At 40.5% G+C, this 17,708-nt stretch overlaps 1 protein-coding gene across 1 annotated transcript in view; it reads left to right on the forward strand.

The window, feature by feature from the left end:
- The first annotated feature begins 288 nt into the window (after positions 1–288).
- LOC142196878 (calpain-13-like) overlaps positions 289–17,708 on the forward strand; it is a 30,907-nt gene continuing 13,487 nt past the window's right edge. The window contains exons 1-8 of the mRNA XM_075266864.1: positions 289–519; positions 5,391–5,460; positions 7,916–8,034; positions 11,703–11,836; positions 11,980–12,154; positions 12,942–12,974; positions 13,207–13,248; positions 17,521–17,595. Coding sequence (XP_075122965.1) covers positions 289–519; positions 5,391–5,460; positions 7,916–8,034; positions 11,703–11,836; positions 11,980–12,154; positions 12,942–12,974; positions 13,207–13,248; positions 17,521–17,595 — 879 coding nt within the window. The remainder of the gene's footprint in view (positions 520–5,390; positions 5,461–7,915; positions 8,035–11,702; positions 11,837–11,979; positions 12,155–12,941; positions 12,975–13,206; positions 13,249–17,520; positions 17,596–17,708) is intronic.

Genomic DNA, 17,708 nt, shown 5'->3' on the forward strand with positions numbered 1-17,708 from the left:
TACACGTCAGTACAGTTGGCAAAGAGCACATTTATCATTAACTTTTATTCAATTCTTATCCTGGGTATGTCCAAAAAAAACTACAAAAAAAAGTTATTTTAAAACTCATAATTTTATTATTGCATTTTAATAATTACATTTGTATGTCCAGAAGGATAACATAATCCACAATGATTATAAGAACAAAAAGACTACAATTCCACTATTTATTTTTGCAATTTTTTAAAAGCCATACATTGCATTAGTAATATCTTCATTTTAGCCTAAATCCTCTTTTTTCAGAGCATAATGAGCCTGATCAGAAGGAGTAGCTGCACTGGCGCAGCCATCCATACCAGTATGGGCACCCTGGACAATCCACAGAAGTTTCACAATCAGGATTTTGAGACATTAAGAGAATGGCACCTGAAGAAGCGCGTCCTGTTCACAGATGAATCTTTCCCTGCAAATATGAACAGTATTGGATCACGTCTGAAGAATGAGCTCAATGCTCACAATATAGAATGGAAGAGACCAACGGTTAGTAGTGAGTGAGAGGCAGTAAGAGAGCCCTGGAGACGAGAAAGATGCCTTTAAGAGGGATTAAAAGACCTAATGAGAACTGTATATGCTCTATAGAGATGAATAGGACTGTAATGTGCATAATGAGACAACTGGCAGGGATACACAAGGGTGCAAAGGTCAATTTACATTATGTTATACTCCAGTCACATCCAGAGCTGCCCTGAGAAATTTACTGGCTGTTATTTGGATTACATTAGCACTGTGATAAAATACACACACCTAATGGTTTAGATTACATTAAATTACTTATTATCTGTTATACTCCAGAGCTGCACTCACTATTCTGCTGGTACAGTCACTGTGTACATACATTACATTACTTATCCTGTATTATACTCCAGAGCTGCGCTCACTATTCTGCTGGTGCAGTCACTGTGTACATACATTACATTACTTATCCTGTACTGATCCTGAGTTACATCCTGTATTATACTCCAGAGCTGCGCTCACTATTCTGCTGGTACAGTCACTGTGTACATACATTACATTACTTATCCTGTACTGATCCTGAGTTACATCCTGTATTATACTCCAGAGCTGCGCTCACTATTCTGCTAGTGCAGTCGCAGTGTACATACATTACATTACTTATCCTGTATTATACTCCAGAGCTGCACTCACTATTCTGCTGGTGCAGTCACTGTGTACATACATTACATTACTTATCCTGTACTGATCCTGAGTTACATCCTGTATTATACTCCAGAGCTGCGCTCACTATTCTGCTGGTACAGTCACTGTGTACATACATTACATTACTTATCCTGTACTGATCCTGAGTTACATCCTGTATTATACTCCAGAGCTGCGCTCACTATTCTGCTGGTGCAGTCACTGTGTACATACATTACATTACTTATCCTGTACTGATCCTGAGTTACATCCTGTATTATACTCCAGAGCTGCGCTCACTATTCTGCTAGTGCAGTCACTGTGTACATACATTACATTACTTATCCTGTACTGATCCTGAGTTACATCCTGTATTATACTCCAGAGCTGCGCTCACTATTCTGCTGGTACAGTCACTGTGTACATACATTACATTACTTATCCTGTACTGATCCTGAGTTACATCCTGTATTATACTCCAGAGCTGTACTCACTATTCTGCTGGTGCAGTCACTGTGTACATACATTACATTACTTATCCTGTACTGATCCTGAGTTACATACTGTATTATACTCCAGAGCTGCGCTCACTATTCTGCTGGTACAGTCACTGTGTACATACATTACTTATAGTGTACTGATCCTGAGTTACATCCTGTATTACACTCCAGAGCTGTACTCACTATTCTGCTGGTGCAGTCACTGTGTACATACATTACATTACTTATCCTGTACTGATCCTGAGTTACATCCTGTATTATACTCCAGAGCTGCGCTCACTATTCTGCTGGTACAGTCACTGTGTACATACATTACATTACTTATCCTGTACTGATCCTGAGTTACATCCTGTATTATACTCCAGAGCTGCGCTCACTATTCTGCTGTTACAGTCACTGTGTACATACATTACATTACTTATAGTGTACTGATCCTGAGTTACATCCTGTATTATACTCCAGAGCTGTACTCACTATTCTGCTGGTGCAGTCACTGTGTACATACATTACATTACTTATCCTGTACTGATCCTGAGTTACATCCTGTATTATACTCCAGAGCTGCGCTCACTATTCTGCTGGTACAGTCACTGTGTACATACATTACATTACTTATCCTGTACTGATCCTGAGTTACATCCTGTATTATACTCCAGAGCTGCGATCACTATTCTGCTGGTACAGTCACTGTGTACATACATTACATTACTTATAGTGTACTGATCCTGAGTTACATCCTGTATTATACTCCAGAGCTGTACTCACTATTCTGCTGGTGCAGTCACTGTGTACATACATTACATTACTTATCCTGTACTGATCCTGAGTTACATCCTGTATTATACTCCAGAGCTGCGCTCACTATTCTGCTGGTACAGTCACTGTGTACATACATTACATTACTTATCCTGTACTGATCCTGAGTTACATCCTGTGTTATACTCCAGAGCTGCGCTCACTATTCTGCTGGTACAGTCACTGTGTACATACATTACATTACTTATCCTGTACTGATCCTGAGTTACATACTGTATTATACTCCAGAGCTGCGCTCACTATTCTGCTGGTACAGTCACTGTGTACATACATTACTTATAGTGTACTGATCCTGAGTTACATCCTGTATTACACTCCAGAGCTGTACTCACTATTCTGCTGGTGCAGTCACTGTGTACATACATTACATTACTTATCCTGTACTGATCCTGAGTTACATCCTGTATTATACTCCAGAGCTGCGCTCACTATTCTGCTGGTACAGTCACTGTGTACATACATTACATTACTTATCCTGTACTGATCCTGAGTTACATCCTGTATTATACTCCAGAGCTGCGCTCACTATTCTGCTGTTACAGTCACTGTGTACATACATTACATTACTTATAGTGTACTGATCCTGAGTTACATCCTGTATTATACTCCAGAGCTGTACTCACTATTCTGCTGGTGCAGTCACTGTGTACATACATTACATTACTTATCCTGTACTGATCCTGAGTTACATCCTGTATTATACTCCAGAGCTGCGCTCACTATTCTGCTGGTACAGTCACTGTGTACATACATTACATTACTTATCCTGTACTGATCCTGAGTTACATCCTGTATTATACTCCAGAGCTGCGATCACTATTCTGCTGGTACAGTCACTGTGTACATACATTACATTACTTATAGTGTACTGATCCTGAGTTACATCCTGTATTATACTCCAGAGCTGTACTCACTATTCTGCTGGTGCAGTCACTGTGTACATACATTACATTACTTATCCTGTACTGATCCTGAGTTACATCCTGTATTATACTCCAGAGCTGCGCTCACTATTCTGCTGGTACAGTCACTGTGTACATACATTACATTACTTATCCTGTACTGATCCTGAGTTACATCCTGTGTTATACTCCAGAGCTGCGCTCACTATTCTGCTGGTACAGTCACTGTGTACATACATTACATTACTTATCCTGTACTGATCCTGAGTTACATCCTGTATTATACTCCAGAGCTGCGCTCACTATTCTGCTGGTACAGTCACTGTGTACATACATTACATTACTTATCCTGTACTGATCCTGAGTTACATCCTGTATTATACTCCAGAGCCGCACTCACTATTCTGCTGGTACAGTCACTGTGTACATACATTACATTACTTATCCTGTACTGATCCTGAGTTACATCCTGTGTTATACTCCAGAGCTGCGCTCACTATTCTGCTGGTACAGTCACTGTGTACATACATTACATTACTTATCCTGTACTGATCCTGAGTTACATCCTGTATTATACTCCAGAGCTGCGCTCACTATTCTGCTGGTACAGTCACTGTGTACATACATTACATTACTTATCCTGTACTGATCCTGAGTTACATCCTGTATTATACTCCAGAGCCGCACTCACTATTCTGCTGGTACAGTCACTGTGTACATACATTACATTACTTATCCTGTACTGATCCTGAGTTACATCCTGTGTTATACTCCAGAGCTGCGCTCACTATTCTGCTGGTACAGTCACTGTGTACATACATTACATTACTTATCCTGTACTGATCCTGAGTTACATCCTGTATTATACTCCAGAGCTGCGCTCACTATTCTGCTGTTACAGTCACTGTGTACATACATTACATTACTTATAGTGTACTGATCCTGAGTTACATCCTGTATTATACTCCAGAGCTGTACTCACTATTCTGCTGGTGCAGTCACTGTGTACATACATTACATTACTTATCCTGTACTGATCCTGAGTTACATCCTGTATTATACTCCAGAGCTGCGCTCACTATTCTGCTGGTACAGTCACTGTGTACATACATTACATTACTTATCCTGTACTGATCCTGAGTTACATCCTGTATTATACTCCAGAGCTGCGATCACTATTCTGCTGGTACAGTCACTGTGTACATACATTACATTACTTATAGTGTACTGATCCTGAGTTACATCCTGTATTATACTCCAGAGCTGTACTCACTATTCTGCTGGTGCAGTCACTGTGTACATACATTACATTACTTATCCTGTACTGATCCTGAGTTACATCCTGTATTATACTCCAGAGCTGCGCTCACTATTCTGCTGGTACAGTCACTGTGTACATACATTACATTACTTATCCTGTACTGATCCTGAGTTACATCCTGTGTTATACTCCAGAGCTGCGCTCACTATTCTGCTGGTACAGTCACTGTGTACATACATTACATTACTTATCCTGTACTGATCCTGAGTTACATCCTGTATTATACTCCAGAGCTGCGCTCACTATTCTGCTGGTACAGTCACTGTGTACATACATTACATTACTTATCCTGTACTGATCCTGAGTTACATCCTGTATTATACTCCAGAGCCGCACTCACTATTCTGCTGGTACAGTCACTGTGTACATACATTACATTACTTATCCTGTACTGATCCTGAGTTACATCCTGTGTTATACTCCAGAGCTGCGCTCACTATTCTGCTGGTACAGTCACTGTGTACATACATTACATTACTTATCCTGTACTGATCCTGAGTTACATCCTGTATTATACTCCAGAGCTGCGCTCACTATTCTGCTGGTACAGTCACTGTGTACATACATTACATTACTTATCCTGTACACATATAAGCGTGTATTTGTATATGTGATTTGTTGTCCGTGATTGATCTTTCTTTCTGGTTTAGTTATATTTCTTCTTCTTTTCTGCAGGAGATTTGTGCAGCTCCGCACTTCATTGTGGATGGGGTCAGCTTATTTGACATTTTACAAAGCAAACTCGGTAAGGATGAATTGTCAGTGCTGTAAACTTAGTGTAAAATGTAGTTTTCTGCCCAGGTGCTGTAATTCAATATCCTAGGGCAGTAATTGTGAACATTTTAGAGATAGAGTGCCCAAACTGCAACGCAGAACCCACTAATTTATTGCAAAGTGCCAACACGTTCATTTAACCTTAATACAGTGCGGATCCACAACTATGGGCAGTTACATACTTTCAAAATATGGTCGTGTGAGCTTTTCAGAGCTTTCAATGACACAACTTCTGTACTGAAAGGTAGAAGTTTGCATTTGGTATACTTCGGAACAATTAATGTTCACTATTTACATCACACAGGATCTTTTTTTATTGTGACCATGCAATGTTATTACAGCCTTTAATAATATCAAATGTTTTCTTTAAAAAAAAGAATTCTCTGTGATGTGAATATTGAAATATCCCAGTACAATCTTCTCCACAGTGGAACCTAAACAGTACAATCTGCTTCAAAGTGGCCTTACACAGTATAATATGCTCCACATTAGCCCCCACACAGTATAATATGCTCTAAAATGGCTCTTACACAGTATAATATACTGTACAATGGCCCCTAAACAGTAAAATTTACACACAGCAGCCCCTACACAGTATAATATGTCCCACAGTGTATGCACACAGTATAATCTGCTCCACAATGGCCCACACACAGTGTAATATGCACTATAGTATATCCACACTGTATAATATGCTCCAAAGAATCCCCCACACAGTATAATATACCGCACAATGGCCCCCACAAAGTATAATCTGCTCCACAGTAGCTCCCACACAGTATAATATGCTCAACAGTGTATCCACACTGTATTAAATGCTGCACATTTCCCCACAAAGTATAATATGCTCTAAAGTGGCTCTCACAAAGTATAATATACTGCACAATGGCCCCTACACAGTATAATATACTCAAGTAGCCTCCACACAGTATAATATGTTCCACAGCAGCTTCCACATAGTGTACTATGCTCCACAGTGTCCCCCACACAGTATAATATGCGCTAAAGTGGCTCTCACACTGAATAGTATACTACATAATGGACCCTACTCAGAATAAAATACTCACAGTAACCCTAAGACAGCATAATATGCTCCACAGTGGACCCCACACAGTATAATATGCTCCAAGGTGCCCCATTTTCACAAATCATAATATGCTCCACAGTGTATCCACACTACATAATATGCTGCACATTACCTCCAAAACAGTATAATATGCTCTAAAGTGGCTCTCACAAAGTATAATATACCGCACAATGGCTCTTACACAGTATAATATACTCATAGTAGCCCCCAGACATTATAATACGCTCCACAGTGTAGCCACACAGTATAATATGCTCCACCCTGTGTCAGGGTAGAGGTTACAATCTTCTGTTTAAGCCTCGGACCCGCAGCCTACCCTGACAGTTTTCCAAGTGCCCCCTGTGACATGCGTGCCATAGGTTTGTCACCATGGCCCTAGGGGGGTCAGATAGGCTTATTGGAACCCAGAATTGGAAACACAAGCTCCACCAGCTCCCAGTTCCTGGTACAACTGGGCTTTATAACAAAGTAGACGTACAAGTGGGCTTGTCTCTTGCAGGATCTTATTGGCCCATTATTGTACCAGAGCCTGAGACCAGAGAATCTCCTGGTGGTCCAATCTGTCCCTATGTCTGGATGTGCCACTTTTACTTCTATACATATAAAGTATGTGTCTTGCATTCAGATAAGGATAGGTTAACATTTGCCCTGGGCTCTCATTTTGGTCTGTCAGGGAACCTGAAAACTGGAGAGCTGGACTACTAAAACATACTGAAAGTGGTAGAGAAAAATGTCATCTGTGCAGGACTTTTCTCTCCGCCAATATCTGGCAGTTTCTAAGATAGAGACTCTGGCGCAGATGTGAACTTAAAGGGATCCTATCATTAAAACTCATTTTTTTCTGCCTACCACGTACTATCTTCTTCATGAATGGGTCTTCTTCACGTCTTCTTCCGGCACTGGCTTCAAACTTCTAGGCCTCAGGGCTAGGGCAAAGCCAACTGCGCATGCACGCTGGCCACAAGAAAATGTCCGCTTACACAGTATTGTAAGAGGCCATTTTCTTGTGGCCTGTGGGCGTGCGCAGTCGGCAGCCGGAGGCCTAGAAGTTTGAAGCCAGCACCGGAAGAAGACCCGTTCCTGAATATGATGTAGGCGGTGCTGGAGACTTCTCTCGCAGCATTGAACTCATTTGCATACCGACGAAAACTGGAAAATATATTGAACGGCGGCGCAGAGAAGACATCTAAATGTAGGAAAAGAATACCCTTTCTTAAAGCTATTCTTACGTGGAAGGCAGAAAAAATTGAGTTTTAATGATAGGACCCCTTTTACCTAAGTTGGTGACAAGTGGATGACTCAACACAGACAAGTAGATCATCAATGGTGTATTTCACAGGTGATTGCTGGGTGTTATCTGCTATTGGATCCATTACCTTGAAGCCTGGACTACTGGAGAAGATCATGCCACCAGGTCAGGGATATTGCCGAGCCTATGCTGGAATCTTCCATTTCAGAGTAAGAGCCAAATGATTATTTATTGTGAAATGTTAAAGGGAATCTGTTACCAAAAATTGTAGATGTGGTTATACGTTGTAGGCGTGTGTAGGCGTAGGATTGGGTCCCGCAGGCTTCCCGTCCAGCGCATAGCGCCACCTGCGGGCCAATCCAAACCTCGCCCTCGGCGTTGTGCAGTGAGGTGGCTGGAGTCCAAGTCCAGCTTTCGGCCCACTGAGCATGCTCAGACATTTTGGGTCCGCTCAGAGGCTAAGTCCCATTTTGCCCATACTGAGCATGATCGGTGACGTCATGCCACCGCCCCTGTTGGGCGGGGACTAGCCTTTATATACTGTGAGCCGACGCCCACCCGGGGCTCACACTTTGCCTAGTAATACGTTGAGACAGGAGGTTAGGGCCGGGTTCCAGTCAATTGCAGGAGCTGAGTAGGGATCCAGTTAGAATTCCTTGGCTCTGCTGTTTGGAATCAGTCAACCTATTCCTAGTCTAACTGCTGTGTAGCTCCTTGCAGTTTTAGGAGTTTGTTGTGTGACTGACCAGGAGTGAAGTTAACCCCTGGCAGTCTTGTGTTTTCAGCAGAGTGAAGCATATGCTAAGGCCCGGTTCTCCTGCTGTAATTAACAGGTGCTTATGGCAAAGCTTCATTTTACTTCACTCAACTGCTATACATAGGCACGCTCTCCCAGTGAAGTTAACTGGAGAGAGTCTGTTGCAGCCTGTTCACATTTGTGCCGCACAACATCACTGCCAGTGCAGTTTAACTGGTGGTTCATATTCAGACATACGGCTGCCCATCTGGGCTTGTGGACCTCGCCGCAGTGCTCTGCAGCTTAGCGGTTCTGGTTGTGTTCATTATTATTTTTATATATACACACAGAACCGTAACAGCGTGGTTATGCATTGTAGATGTGGTTATACATTGTAGGCGTGGTTATACATTGTAGGTGTGGATATACATTGTAGGCGTGGTTATACATTGTAGATGTGGTTATACATTGTAGGCGTGGTTATACATTGTAGGTGTGGATATACATTGTAGGTGTGGATATACATTGTAGGTGTGGATATACATTGTAGGCGTGGTTATACATTGTAGATGTGGTTATACATTGTAGATGTGGTTATACGTTGTAGGTGTGGTTATATATTGTAGGTGTGATTATACATTGTAGGTTCGATTATAGATTGTAGGCGTGGATATACATTGTAGGTTTGATTATACATTGTAGGCGTGGTTATACATTGTAGGCGTGGTTATACATTGTAGGCGTGGTTATACATTGTAGGCGTGGTTATACATTGTAGGCGTGGATATACATTGTAGGCGTGGTTATACATTGTAGGTGTGAATATACATTGTGGGTGTGGTTATGCATTGTAGGTGTGGTTATACATTGTAGGCATGGTTATGCATTGTAGGTGTGGTTCTACATTGTAGGCGTGGTTATACATTGTAGCCTACAATTTGTAGGTGTGGCTATACAATGTAGGCGTGGTTATACATTGTGGGCGTGGTTATACATTGTAGGCATGGTTATACATTGTAGGTGTGCTGCTTTTATCCTATGATGGATGTGATGTGAACAACAGACTGGAATAGGAATAGTGGGAACTTATTTTTGTCTTTTTACCTTCCAAAAGCCAAACCTTTTTATTTTTCAGTATCAGACCCATATGAGGGCTTATTTTTTGTGAGACTAATTGATTTTCTTAGGGTAAGTTCACACAGAGTTTTTTGGTCAGGGTTTTGAGGGCGTAATTGCCTCAAAACCCTGACCAAAAAGACGGCTCCCATTGAAATCAGGAGCATTTTCCGGGAGCCGTTTCTTCTGGCTCCCGGAAAAAAGTGAAATGCTTCTTCTTCGGGCCGAGTCACCTCGCAGCTGGATGCCAGTGTAGTGCACCGGCTTTCAGTCGCGATGACCCGTTTTTTGAATCGGAACCTCCGCCTCAGATTCCGATCCAAAAAAACTCAGTATGAACTTATCCTTAATGTTGCAGTTTTTAATACTCCATACAATGTACAGGGAAGCTGGGGAAAAAAAAACAGAATGGGGAAAAATTCTTATGTGCCAATTTTGATTTTAGTTTTTATTTGTTTTTAGAGTAACAGCACAAAAAATCTAAAAATAGATGTAACATGTCCAGACAATAAACATTGCAGAAATCTAAGAACAAAGATCAAGTTGCTTAACTCAGAGTTTCACCAGGAAAAGAAACTACTGAAAAATAAAAACAGGGAACATGAAATACAAAAATACAGGAGAGAAATCTTAGTTTATGCAACTTAGTCAACACAGGTTTTTTTTAAATTCATTCACTATATAGTAAAATTGACATGTTCCTTATATTCTTAGGGCAGAAACAATCACTACGACACTAAATGTATATAATTTTTGTCATGTTTTTTATACCTTTACAAAGTTTCAAAGTGCAAAATATTGTTTTAAAGGGATTCTATCTTTCAAACCCTTATTTTCTAACATGTCGGAATAGCCTTAAGAAAGGCTATTCTTCTCCTACCTTTCGTTGTCTTATCCGTGCCGCCGTTCTCTTGAAATTCCGTTTCTTTTCAGTATGTAAATGAGTTCTCTCGCAGCACTGGGGGTGGGCCTCAGCGCTCAAACAGCACTGGGGGCGTCCCCAATGCTGCGAGAGAACTCTCCAGTGCGGCCTCCATCTTGGCCTGGAACGAGGTCTTCACCGCTTCTTCTTCCAGCGGTGTCTACTAACTTCTAGGCTTCAGGCCTAGGGCAAGCCGACTGCGCATGCCCGCTGGCCATGAGAAAATGGCCGCTTACAATACTGTGCAAGCGGCCATTTTTCTTGTGGCTGTGAGCATGTGCAGCCGGCTTGCCCTAGTCCCGAGGCCTAGAAATTAGAAGACACCGCTGGAAGAAGACGCGGTGAAGACCTCGTTCCAGGCGAAGATGGAGGTGTCGCTGGAGAGTTCTCTCGCAGCGTTGGGGACGCCCCCCGTGCTGTTTGAGCACTGGGGCCCGCCTCCAGTGCTGCGAGAGAACTCATTTACATACCGAGAAAAACGGAATTTCAAGTGAACGGCGGCACGGAGAAGACAACGAAAGGTTGGAGAAGAATAGCCTTTCTTAAGGCTATTCTGGTGTGTTAGTAAGAAAAAAAGATAAAAAAAATAGAATCCCTTTAATAGTCACATTCTGAGACTCGTAACATTTTTTGTTTGCAGTACAAGATGTAGATTTTACTTTTACTATTTTGGGGAATATCTGACTTTTTATTCATTTAATTATAATTTCATTTTATTCATTTATTCGTTAAAAAAAATTTTTGAAAAAACTTAGGCTATGTGCCCATTTGCATCAGAATAGGAGACTCCAACAAAAAAATCTGTCAAAAATTGGTGGAGAGACAAGTCCCGCACGGAAGACTTTTTTCTCTGCTGTTTTCAGTATAAAAGCAGCAGAAACCTAAAGGACTCCAGTATAGTTTTTTTTAGCAGGCAAGCTCTCTGATGTTCTGGTCCCACAATGGACTCCAACGACGGAGAACCCAGCGCAAGTGTAAACCTAGCCAAAAAAAAACAAAAAACAATTTTACATAGATTTTAGATACATTTTACAGATTTTGTTCAGGAATTCTTAATCTATTTATATATATATATATATATATATATATACATTTTTTGATAGTTTTGGCACCTTGGTGAGTGGGTCGATGTCGTGATCGATGACAAGCTGCCGTTCCTGGATGGAAAGTATTTGTCGGTGCGGCCATCCTGCGAAAACGAATTCTGGCCTTGTCTCCTGGAGAAAGCTTACGCAAAGTAATTATTCATCTTCTTATTGATCTGATAATTGTAGGTTACTCATGAAGGAAAGATCTCTAGCACTGCCATTGAGTCTGTATTTGAGGGTATCATGAGACACCAGGGGGAAAAAATATAATTAATTTATTTTTTTTTTTTAGATTTTTGGGTTCATATCAAAACTTACACTGGGGAGATCCCGCTGAAGCCTTTGTGAATCTGACCGGTGGACTGACCATGACATTTAATCTAAAGAGCCCCGAGGCCCATACTTACTGGAACATGATTAGTATGGCGAGTCCGGACACATTGATGGCCTGTATCAGCGAAAAGCAGGTAAGGGATTATTACAGAGTCTTAGAAGTGTGGCTTTAGTGACCCATATTTCCATATTGTGGCCTTACTATACAAATGTTTGATTTTTGAGATACTGAAAGTATTTCTTAAAAAGTATTTGCCTGTTTGATGCCACCACAAGGGGGAGCTCAGCTCACTGTATTTTTAATTTAATGAAGTTAATAAGGGCAGTCTTCAGTAAGCTCCTGTGAACCCCTAATGGTAGTACCAGACAGCCAAAAACTTATCGCAAATTTTTGTAAGTAGTAGCAGAGGTAGGTTGTATCTGGAATAAAAAATGGAAAATGGTTAGGGTTGAGCAATCGGGATCGGAAAAGATCGGATCCCGATCGGCGATCGAGCAAATTTCACGATCGCAATTAGCTGGAAAATGATCGGAAATCGGATTTTGAAATCTCAGGATGGGCTCAACCCTAAAAGTGACTTTTCCCATAGAGAAGCATTGACTAGGATTGAGTGATCAGGATTGGAAAAGATCTGGCGATCGGGCAAATTTCACGATCGCGATCAGGATCGGCTGGAAAATGATCGGAAATCGGATTTTAAAATTGATCCTGAAATCTCAAGATCATCTCAACCCTAAAAATGGTAAAAGTAGAGATACCCGTTTTAATTAATAATAATTATACCAACTCTCCGGTGCACGTATAGAAAAATCAAAAATATTACAAGGATTTTTAGATGTGAACTTTACAGATATTTCTAAATCTTCATTGTATTCCAATTTATTTACAATTTTTTTGTAATGTCATTCTGTGTTTTATAGGATTGTATCACCAAGATTCAAAATATGCAGCAGGTAAGATCCAATTATATAGCATGTAATACTTTATTTCACCTGTGGAGGCACTGCAGAAAAATTGAACACTTGCCAAATCCCTTTATATTACAGATGTAATCAATGGGGGATTATCTGTGATCTGCTTAATTCTGTCCTTTAAGAAACCTTACCTCTTCTATTGCCTGTATTTAATGGGCCGCGATATTATTTCAGCCATACAATGCTGATGATGTAATTTTGTTACTTACAGAGATCCTACGCAGGAAACCGGAGGTGCAGTTGTATCAACAGTGTAAGTAGGAAACCCAATTATATGGAAGGTAGAGAGGAATTTGAAGGTCCTGGGCTTTATTAACTAAATTGCCGTTTATAATACTGATCTATTTCAACGTGAGTGAGGGGGACTTGGACCCTCGCAGGCACCAAGGGCAGGAGATACCACTAAGTAGAGGATTTTCCACTTACTTTATACAAATAAACGAGAGTGCAATTGTATACTATAGTAAGATCAGACTACACAGTGTTGGGTTGTAGTCTGTAATCATGGAGACACAGAAGACTACCTAGAAGCTGTAGACATTGATAGAATGAATTTGTTGTAACACAAAATAGTTGCAAGACGTTAGATCCTCATTCGTTTTGGCGATCAATATGTCATTAATATCTGAATTCTTTACAGGAGCGCCCATTGCTAAAATACAATGCTACCGAGGAAAGCCATATTTATACGATGAAAGAGCATGGACAGGTAATAGATGGTGATATATGGTGGGAGCGAAGGGGCTCTGATGGCTGCTTTGTTAGGACGTAAATCTGTACCCACTAGTATAATAAGGTAACACTATCTCAGGTGGATGGATCGGTCCAATTGTTCGCCGAAATACTTTGTGCTGCTTTCACTATGTAAGGATATGTTCACACAGGATTTTTTTGGTCAGGATTTTGAGGCCATATCCGCCTCAAAATCCTGACCAAAAAAGATGGCTCCCATTTAGGGTTGAGCGATCGGGATTGGAAAAGATCTGATCCCAATCGGCGATCGAGCAAATTTCACGATCGGGATCGGCTGGAAAATGATCGGAAATCGGATTTTGAAATCTGAAGATCGGCTCAACCCTAAAAGTGACTTTTCCCATAGAGAAGCATTGGCTAGGGTTGAGCGATCAGGGTTGGGCAAATGTCATGATCGCGATCGGGATCGACTGGAAAATGATCGGAAATTTTAAAATCGATCCTGAAATCTCAAGATCGGCTCAATCCTACTCCCTTTGAAATCAATGGAAGCCGGTCAGTTCTTTTTTCTGAGCGACATGCTCGCGACATCCACCTGAAGACACACTCTCCCAACTAGACCCGTTCATTTGCTCCTACGCTGGAGCGGAGTGTGTGACCGGACAGCATCCAGTCACAGGACCTGTATTTTGGTCCGGAACCTGAGGCGGCCTCCGCCTCAGGTTCCGGACCAAAACACCATGTGTGAACTTACCCTATGTCGGCTTCTGAGCCTCTCACACATTTTAATGTCTTTTATTGTTAGCGTGAGTCCAGTTTTCTTATGCTACTATATACAAATGGTCAAGGCTGAAACTATAAACTATAGTAGGGTCTGACTACACAGAGTCTGTAGTCTGTAGCCATGGAGACACATAGCACTACATAGTAACTGTACGTACAGATATGATAGATTTTTTAAATCAAGACTACTGTACGTGTGAGAGCGGCTTCATTTATATGTTCTATGATATGGTGAAATACAAAAGACTTGATAAAGTTTACATATCCTATAACTTTTGGCTTTAGTTTGTCACCAGTGCATTGTAAACCTATGTATTATTTACAGGGCCACCTAGAGGAGATAACTGATTGCTGCACCCCGGAGGAAATCCAGATATTTAAACTCACCAGTAAAGGACAGGTACAACTTTTTGATAAGAAACAGATGTAAAAGTTTCCTTATCTTTTAGCTTTCTACCTTAGATTGCTATCAATACGTTATTATAATCTGTATTCCTTATAGGACCACCTAGAGGAGATATGTAATGGCCACGCCCATGAGGAATTCTGTCCATGTTATGTCCCAGAGAATGGACAGGTGTGGCTTTATTTATTTATTTTTTGAAAGTAACTGTTAAAGTTTACATAAGTTGTATCTTTCTTCCTTAGATTGCTATCAATATGTTATTATAATCTGTATTCCTTACAGGACCATCCAGAGGAGATAATAAATGGCAACACCCATGATGATATCCCTACATGTGATGACACAGAGAACGGACAGGTGCTGCTTTTTAATCCTATTAATTAGTTATAAACATTTACATTTCCTTTAATTTGCTTCCTTAGATTGCTATCAATATGTTATTATAATCTGTATTCCTTACAGGACCACCCAGAGGTGATAATACATGTCAACACCCCTGAGGAAAGCCCTACATGTAACGTCACAGAGAATGGACAGGTGCTGCTTTTTAATTCTATAAATTAATTGTAAAAGTTTATATTTCTTTCAACTTTCTTCCTTAGATTGCTATTAATATGTTATTATAATTCTTATTCCTTACAGGACCATAAAGAGAAGATATTAAATGGCCACACCCCTGAGGAAAACCATACATGTATTGTCAAAGAAAATGGTCAGGTGTGGCTTTTAAATTATAAAAAATAGTTGCAAAAGTTTATATTTCTTTTAACTTTCTTCATTTCATTGCTATCAGTAGGTTATTAAAATTTGTATTCCTTACAGGACCATGAAGAGAAGATATTAAATGGCCACACCCCTGAGGAAAACCATACATGTAAGGTCACAGAGAATGGACAGGTGGGGCTTTTTAATTATATAAACTAGTAAAAATTTATATTTCTTTAGTTTTATTCCTTTCATTGCTATCAATATATTATTATAATCTGTATTCCTTACAGGACCAGAAAGAGAAGATATTAAATGGCCACACCCCTGAGGAACACCATACATGTAATGTCAAAGAAAATGGTCAGGTGTGGCTTTTAAATTATAAAAATCAGTTGCAAAAGTTTATATTTCTTTTAACTTTCTTCCTTAGATATCCATCAATATGATATTATAATCTGTATTCCTTACAGGACCACCCAGAGGTGATTATAAATGGCCACACCCCTGAGGAACACCATACATGTAATGTCACAGAGATCAAACAGGTGCTGCTCTTTTAATATATAAATTAGTTGAAAAAGTTTGGGTATCTTTTAACTTTCTTCCTTAGATTGCTATCAATATGTTATTATAATCTGTATTCCTTACAGGACCATAAAGAGAAGATATTAAATGGCCACACCCCCGAGGAAAACCATATATATTATGTCAAAGAACATGGACGGGTGAGTGATGTAAATGTGATGATGGTTCATTGTGAGATGCTCAGCGACTCATCAGAGGTGTAACTATAAATTACAAAATTGTATGACTACACACAGTTTGTTTGTAGTCTGTAGCCATGGAAACATATAGCATATCTAGATAGATACAAGGTAAGTGATGATAGCTTATGGTGATTGGCTCAGGGACTTTGTTGCTTTGTTTGACCAGCCTAATCCTCTCTTTAAACACTCATGAGTGGACAAGTCACTGCCTCTAACAAGATCAACACAATTCTCTCCAGAAATACTCTGTGCTGCTGGTAGAACCTGCTCATTGAACTATGTAACTCTATGTTCAGCCATTCTTCTCTATTCCCCTCCTCATGACACTGACTGTCACTAGTATCATCCCATGTGTGGACATGTCATTGCCGCCAACACATTCCTCTCCTGAAATACTGTGCTAATGGGGAATTTGCTCCTTTTACATGTAATAGTTTTTTAGAATATTAAAAATTTCATACATATTAACTAATAAAATCAACTTTAATTTACAGGACGTTTATACAGGCAACCGGAGTAAACACATGCTGAGTGATGTAAGTAACATAGTGTAGAAATTTAGGGGGTGCACGGGACCATGGAAACACCATGAAACAACAGCGGGTTACTCCAAATACACCTTATATAAAAATATGAGAAATTAAAAAAAAAAAAATCTAATCCCCTCGTCTTTTCCTGGGAGTCCATAGGCAGTTGCCTCATTGGCCTTCCCTACCATGTCTCATAGAGAGTTAGGTTGGTCACAGCAGGAAGAACGTGAACCTGGGCTGGCTCCAGCATTGCGTGGGCCGTAGGGCTACTAAACCTCAGTGGACCCCTTTGTGACGCAACTCATGTGGCCACATTGTGTACCTCTAGAAGCTGAAACAGCAAAAACATCTGGTATTTGGCGGTTTTGCTACAAAAGACCTTCAGGAAATGATAGGGGTCTTCGTAGCTTTTAAACTTTGCATTGCACTAATTAGTTTTGAGGGTTAATAAACCTACTAAGTCAGGGTGTTTTTGTGTCTAAAAAAGGGACCCTTACCTACTATGTATGTACTGTTTATAGTTTCTAATACGACAGATGGACCCTGGGATACTCTTGTTCACCAGAGCCCAAGTGTAACTACCTCTGTTCCCCTATAGCGCACCTATAGTTTGTAACTGTTGTGTCTATTCCCACCAGAAACTGCGAGAAAATACTCTCCTGGCGAACGGCCTAGTGGAACGCCATGCTTATTCTATAACAGACTACGCAGAGGTAAATAATGAAGATGTGGCCAATGATAATGAGCCTACTGGGGATTTCTAAATAGGGGTACAGATAAAGTGGGGATGGTCTGTAAACATTGGGGCATACCAGTCTAAGGTAGG

This window comes from Leptodactylus fuscus, chromosome 3, assembly GCF_031893055.1.
Source record: "Leptodactylus fuscus isolate aLepFus1 chromosome 3, aLepFus1.hap2, whole genome shotgun sequence".
In the NCBI taxonomy this organism is placed as follows: Eukaryota; Metazoa; Chordata; class Amphibia; order Anura; family Leptodactylidae; genus Leptodactylus; species Leptodactylus fuscus.